The sequence below is a fragment of the Argentina silus genome, assembly GCF_951799395.1.
Source record: "Argentina silus genome assembly, chromosome: 22".
Classification (NCBI taxonomy): Eukaryota; Metazoa; Chordata; class Actinopteri; order Argentiniformes; family Argentinidae; genus Argentina; species Argentina silus.
The window spans coordinates 8,396,077-8,403,065 of record NC_139676.1 but is presented as its reverse complement, the minus strand read 5'-3'; the positions used below and the strand labels follow the sequence as shown (position 1 = coordinate 8,403,065).

Genomic DNA, 6,989 nt, shown 5'->3' with positions numbered 1-6,989 from the left:
GTGCCTGTGTGTGTCTGTGTGTGTGTCTGTGTGTGTGTGTGTGTGTGTGTGTGTGTGTGTGTGTGTGCATGAGCACATCCGTGCGTGTGTGTGTGTGTGTGTGTGTGTGCATGTGCGTGCGCGTGAAAGTGCGCATGTGTGTTCCCGTTCCTGTGTGTGCCACCCAAAAAGCCGCGCACCCATCCCTGGTGGGTCACGGGACGGCGGCCCTCACCTTCTGCTCCCGCAGCTGCTGCTCCAGCCTCTGCTGCTCCTCTTTGCTGCGCTGGCTCTGCAGGTTCAGCACTTTGATGTCCGACTGCTTGGCGTCCAGGTCCGTGTGCAGCTGCTTCACTTCCTTCTCCAGCTTCTCCTTCCGCCGGGTCTCCCGGGAGCACTCGTTTTGACGTACCTGAATGTCCTGCTGGAGCTGGAGGGGGGTGGGGGGGGGGGGGTTTCAGGAACGAGGGATGAAAGAAGAGGAAGAAATGACATGAAAAAGCAATCTGGCCACTGTAGGTTATGCGCGCTTATTTTAACAGGAGTGGACTGCATGCTTAGAGCCTAATTATTTTGGTTGGGGTTGGGGGATGTGGAAAATAAGTGCTGTATTTCAGGGTTATTTTCAACAGAATGGGCATGAGGTCCTGCATTTATCAACAATTACAGGGCCAGGTTCCAGCCTGCTGCCCGGTCTACCGCTATAATAATGTAGCTCTGAGATACATAAAGGTAAAGCGAGAGAGATTGCATGCCACGTTTCTAAAGAAAAGCAATGTTCTCGGTGTAATTATATGACTCTTTCCCTATTGATTTGCTGAACTGGCGCAGTCAGGAACAGTGCTGTTCTTTATGTCATTTTCCTAGACGATAAAATCAGGTTACCGCTGGTTTAGTTTGCTGTCCTATCGTTCGATTAACAGTGCTTTGGAAATGTACTGGAGAAATGGCCCAGTGGGCTTCATTCAATGTTCGCTATTGTACTGTATGCTTTACTTGAGATATGGTTTCCATCGCCTTTTCTTTGAGGACCTCCATCTCTTGTTGGCTCGCCGTGGCCTTGGTTAGATTATCTCGTAGTGTCACCACCTCCGTCAGGAGGTCGTCCCTCTCCTTGGTTAGATCCTCCTTGATTTTCAGCAGATCATTCACGCTGTGTGAAAAAAAAAAAAAAAAAATCATTTCATTTTTATCTTTTATGATATTTTCATCCTTTATTTATCCAGTCCCCACTGAGACAGAAATCTATTTTATAATGAAAAGCCTGGTTCCAGAGGCAGCAATACAAACAATGCATCAAAGCCTCTTTTATGGATCTTCAGATCTAAATCTGGATAAAGAGAAGTACAGCGTGACAATAATCTAATTAAAGTAAAACTACGACGTCACTTCTGTAAAAAGTACAGTGGGTACGACTCACCCGTGTTCTTGACCCATAGACAAGCCGGCTCCTTGTTCAACAAGTTTTGTCAGATTTGCAATTTCATGTTTGAGTGACTGAATTGTCTCTTTCGCTCTCAGCTCTTTGTCGTGAGCTGCATCGACCATTTTCCAGGCCTTTTCTATTTCCTAAAAGATAGACAGAAATACCATAAAGTGTTCAGAAATCTCTTGAGTGGGCAAGCGACGCATCCGTGAATAAGCTTATAACAAATCTAAGGATATTGTACTGAGCCAAAAATGTTGCTCTCCACTGCACAAAATAAATACTGTATCTTATTGTCTGTAGCCTACATGCATGCATACATGTAGGATGTTATGTGCTAATGATCCCATACTAATCGGGCTTGGCTGTATATCACTGTACAGAAACATTTAATGTTTTACTGATGTAACGAACCTTCTTCAGAGACGTGATGGTCGTCTGGTCTTCCTGGGATAGCTTCAGTGCGGTGGCGACCTTCACTGAGTTGGACACTATCTCCGCATTCAGCTCTCTGCATTTTGTCATCAGCCGCTTCTCGCTCTCGTGGGACTTCTTCAGGGCGTTAGTCAGCTTCTCATATTCAACCCTGAACTTATCCAGGCTCTTGTCTCCGACCAGCTCATTGAGGACCTCCTGGAATTCCTTCTCCAGGGACTCAAAGCTGTTCTCCTCTCCCTCTGGTTTCTGGACTTTATCCTGGCATAGGTAGACACAAACTTATTGATAAAGTTGCATTTCACAAATGTGTTAGTTGTTAAGTTAATCAAATGGCAGGATAATCGGGAGTAGCAATAATAAGTTATAGTGGTTGCATGCATTTTGCCATGTTATGATAAACAATGCATGCAATGTATGGACATTCTCTATGGACAGACAGACCAGGACATGGGACAGACACAAGCTCTACATGTGATCATCATCTGTCTTTGTCATTATGCAAAACTATGCTGGAAATTAGCTGGCTTAATATATGGAATTTGGGGAATGCAAAGTTAGCATTAATTTAACAGTAGTCTAAACATTTCCAAAGTTTTCTCTTGGATCGAAATGAAAGGTGAATAGCTTGGCCCCATCTCCACCTGCTTCGGTTCAAATCGCGATAACCACTGTCGGTCGCACTTGTTGACTTTTGCAAAAACTTCCAGTTGATAAACAAGCTAAACTTACCTCCATTATAACTACTCCTCTTTAAATACGCCGACAAAACGTAAAGTAATTGTTTAAATGTCTGTAACTCATTATCTCACGGGTATGCTTTGTTTGCTAGCAAGCTAACCCAAACAGCTAGCCTTTTTTACGTGATGTTGTTCCTGGGCACCAAGGAAACGCGTCCTCGTATCTAAGCAACGACTGCCCTTTGGCGGCGGCGGTGCTTTGAGTTTTAGTGCGCTTTTTCCATTCAGTTACAATCCCTCATCTATTTATGTAAAGATAATTTTACGCATGACACCGGTGAAATATTTGTGGCACCCGTCCATAGACTACTTACTACATAGTCCTACAATTGTGATCTGATAAATGTCAGTGTTAATGAGATTTGTTTGCGGTGTTGTCAGCCTCTTTTGTTTTGTTATTGTTTTTTACACTAGATGGCAGCTTTACACAGTTCATGGGTTGGTGATGAAGCGTCCCATCTGTTTCAAGAGTGATTCATGCAATATTTGTTTGCATTTGTTTACATTGCCGTTTTGCATAAATCATTCAGGTTTAAATTGAAATTGCATTCAATGACTTCTCAAGCTGTGTTCAAATTATTCATTCAGTTTGAATGTGTTTTGATGTCATGTCAATTATCATCAATCATGTAGTAGAAGTAAAAATGCAATGCATTTTGCATTCAGTGCAATGCAAATAACTCTCGGATTTATTCAAGCTAGGCTACATAGGAAATTCATGAGTTACTATCTTATTTGTTTGTGGTTAGAGTAAAAAAGGCCGATGATTGGCATGTATGCTTCTTTCATTCATTCATTCATCCCCTCTTGTTATGTCCTTATCACATCAATAATCCACGATCAGGTCTAATTAAATCAATCATTGTAGGCTTTATGATGTAAACCCAGAACTAATCTATGGGAGTTGAGGATGTAGGCTAAACCACGACAGCTGTGAGATAGGACACTTTGAACAGCGGTACAGAGTAGAGATACTACGCGCGCATGGATTGGTAGGTACACCGACCGAGAGCCAACGCGATAAAGAACCTAAATTATGTTTTTGGCTCGATGATACTATGGTTTAAGCCTCAATGCAGACGATTAAATAAGCCTAGGGTACATTATCGCCTCAAATATTTTAAAAGCTTACTCCAGTCGGTATTCTAACTCGCGCCCTCACATTTGCACACCTGCGCGCGTCGTGCTGCCTGCTGCGCGGGTGTCGTTTGGTGTCCTTTGGATGACTAGTCTACAAAAGAAGGTCTATTACTTTGACATTGAGTGGCGAAAGTGAAGTATGTGTCTCCTTCCGCAAACTGGAGGGTTCCTTTAACACGATATTAAGGACAATTCAACTCATCGAAGCTTGACGTGCACATCTGGACAGTCAAGTTTGAACATTAGTCATGGGTAATAACGTCTCAGGAATCTCAACGTTGCAGAGAGGACAGCAGAACAGATTTCAAAGACTTCCAAGCTCTCAGAAAGGTCAGTAAACTCTTTAGAAATGTCTCATTATTTCCCTCATTTAGGCTTTGATATGCATATGTTCATCGCAAACAAATAGAACACTGGTTTGTGCGTAAATTCTAAATGTGTATTCAGCATCCAACATTCGATTTTACATTACCTAACCCAATATTCTACTCTTTATGCAGTTTTGAGTGACGAATCTGCAGGGATTATTTGAAATGATTGGATTTCAATCCGTAGTCCCAGTCCATAATCCCCATTGTCCCCCATGGTGCTGAAGAACAGCGTCAATTGCAGGTTACAGGTTACCCCGCTGTGCGTGTGTCCAAACAAACACTCAACCGCCCTGCACTGTTCACTTGTCACCTGTCATTCAAGACAATCTGGTTTAGCAACAGTTCCATCACTGGATGAATATTTGTATAGGCCTATTCTAATGAGGAAAGTTCCCGTTCATTACATTGTAATGTGAGTCAATGGCAGCGCAAGCATTGGTCAGGACTTTGTGACCCATAGGTGATGCTCAATGTATTCTGCATTCCAGGCAGGTCGGAGATGAGGTGCCATGATAAACAGCCGCATTTATCATCATAGCATCCCAGTCATTTGCACTTTTTGAAAGTCAAGTAATTATATTAATTTGCATGTCATTATATTCACATGGCTCCATGACAAAGCGCTGATTAATTGATACACATATGTTAATGGGGGGAATGCAATTACTTGAGTGGATGCTTCAAAATGCATTCATACGCAATTATTCCATGGATACAAGGATGGCGGGAGTACAGCGAGGATGTTTGAAGGGTCTCTTGCATTTCCCTATGAATGAGACTCTGATGAGTGGAGCAGCCATGGACTAACTGGTGACACAGTGATGTACGCAGGAACAGAACAGAACAGGCGTCAACAGATTTGAGACAAGGGATCTTGCTCCGAAATGCGTCTAAAAACATCTTTGAAGGGATCAAGTTGCTGTCCAGAACCTCTTTTCTTTACATGTACGATACTTCGTATACCATGGACTGAGCAGCCCTCCAGTGGTCCAACCGAAATTGTAAAAACTCAGCTTTGAGCGCCACCACTTTTCAGCAGATCATTGTGAATGCCGAGGATGAAAGGTGAGGGAGGGGTTGTTAAACACAGCAACATTGGTGATGGCAGTCTATGGCATAAGGTCAAAGGTAGCGATGTATGTTGATCAGAGCATTTCCAATTGTAGCGTACATCAATCAGATAAGCAGTCCAAAATAGATATGCACGTCCTTCACTTGTGTGCTGGCTTTTTCTTGATTATCATCATTATTATTCAGATAGCAATGCAACAAAACCCATAGATCACTGGAGGCAGGTGGAGGCAGTTCAGAGGCAATGGCTCATTGTAATGCATGGAATGGAATGAGGAACGGTATCAAACACATTTGTTTGATACCGTTCCTCATTCAAAGCACGTTTGTTTGACACCATTCCTCATTCCATTCCATGCATGACAATGAGCCTGTCCTCTGTTTTCTACCTCTACCAGCCTCCATTGCCACAGATATGACAAAGCCATTCCAACATGCACTCCCAAAGCTAGTATGTTAAACACTTTATCCTGGCATATATCCTATCCAGCCAAGAGCTCATTCTAAGGAACTTTTGGCTGAATCCAGTGTGTAATACAGTGTATTAATACAGCAATATGATAAAAACAAGTCTACTGCTCCCACATCCTACCTTTACATATCCCACCACACAAGGCCTACATTTGGACCAGAGGAGGCTGGTGGAGGTAGAAATCGGAGGACGGGCTCATTGTAATGCATGGAATGGAATGAGGAATGGTATCAAACACGTGTCACATGTCATTCCACACATTACAATGAGCCCGTCCTCCGATTTCTACCTCCACCAGCCTCCCCATGGCCTATATTTGGATTATACTGCGTGTTAGGCTACAGGAGAGACCTGAGCCGGGTAGACAAGTCCAAATGAAACTGCTATCAAAGAGGATAATCACCACCACTACAAACACACAGGGATTGCCCTTGTGCATCAGAAGGACACTCTCTTTCAAATCCGTGCTGGTGCAGAGAGCAGCGGCGCGTTCGGATTGGACACGGAAACGAGAGCAAGCCGGGCACAGGTTAGAGGAGCACGAGAGGAGAGGGTCCGTTGTACTTCCAGCGGCATATCTCCTTGACAACCGGCCACGCGTATAACATGTCAACTGTTCCCATGGCGATGGGTGTTCCTGAGTGTTATCAGTGGGAGATAATAATAGATCAGGAGGTGGATAGAGATCTGCGTTCTGGTTGCCATGTTGCGAAATGAATAGACAGGGTCATATCTGCTTTATTTGACGTCAGAGGTTATATTATCGTCAGAGGTTGTGTTATCTCCTGTATATTGTTGAAGATTATGGTATTTTGATGTGGTGTTTTGTATGGATCCCTGTACACACACACGCACACGCACACGCACACACACACACACACACACACGTGCACACACACCCGCACACACACACACACCCACACACACACACACACACACACACACACACACACACACACACACACACACACACATACATACACACACACCCACCACTTCAATAGACCTTTAACTCCATCAAGTAGATAAAAATAGTGTATTGACACATAAAGGGGAGGGTGGTGGTGGAGGGTATGGTTGAGCATCAGTGTGCATGTGTGTGTACAGTACTGCTGACTCAGACACATAGAGATCTGTGGATGGCTGTTTGGCTGGCTGGCTGGCCGGGAGGGTGGATCGTAACACTCAGACAGCTGGCCCTGAGCTAAGCCATGCAGCTCTCACCTCTTAACAGAGACAGAAGGGCTGCTGGAGGAATAGGTAGGAAGAAGTTATGCCGCTAACCACTGATTCAGGGTCAGATATTTCCGTTCACCTCCTCGGATTGGGGGTAGGGTCATTTGATCCTGGATCAA

At 44.0% G+C, this 6,989-nt stretch overlaps 1 protein-coding gene across 1 annotated transcript in view; it reads right to left on the bottom strand.

Moving 5' to 3' along the window:
* cfap58 (cilia and flagella associated protein 58) overlaps positions 1-2,578 on the bottom strand; it is a gene marked incomplete at both ends in the record, with an annotated part of 54,073 nt that extends 51,495 nt beyond the window's left edge. Inside the window, 5 exons of the mRNA XM_083694352.1 lie at positions 215-409; positions 976-1,132; positions 1,400-1,548; positions 1,820-2,101; positions 2,573-2,578. Coding sequence (XP_083550478.1) covers positions 215-409; positions 976-1,132; positions 1,400-1,548; positions 1,820-2,101; positions 2,573-2,578 — 789 coding nt within the window. The remainder of the gene's footprint in view (positions 1-214; positions 410-975; positions 1,133-1,399; positions 1,549-1,819; positions 2,102-2,572) is intronic.
* Positions 2,579-6,989: the final 4,411 nt, after the last annotated feature.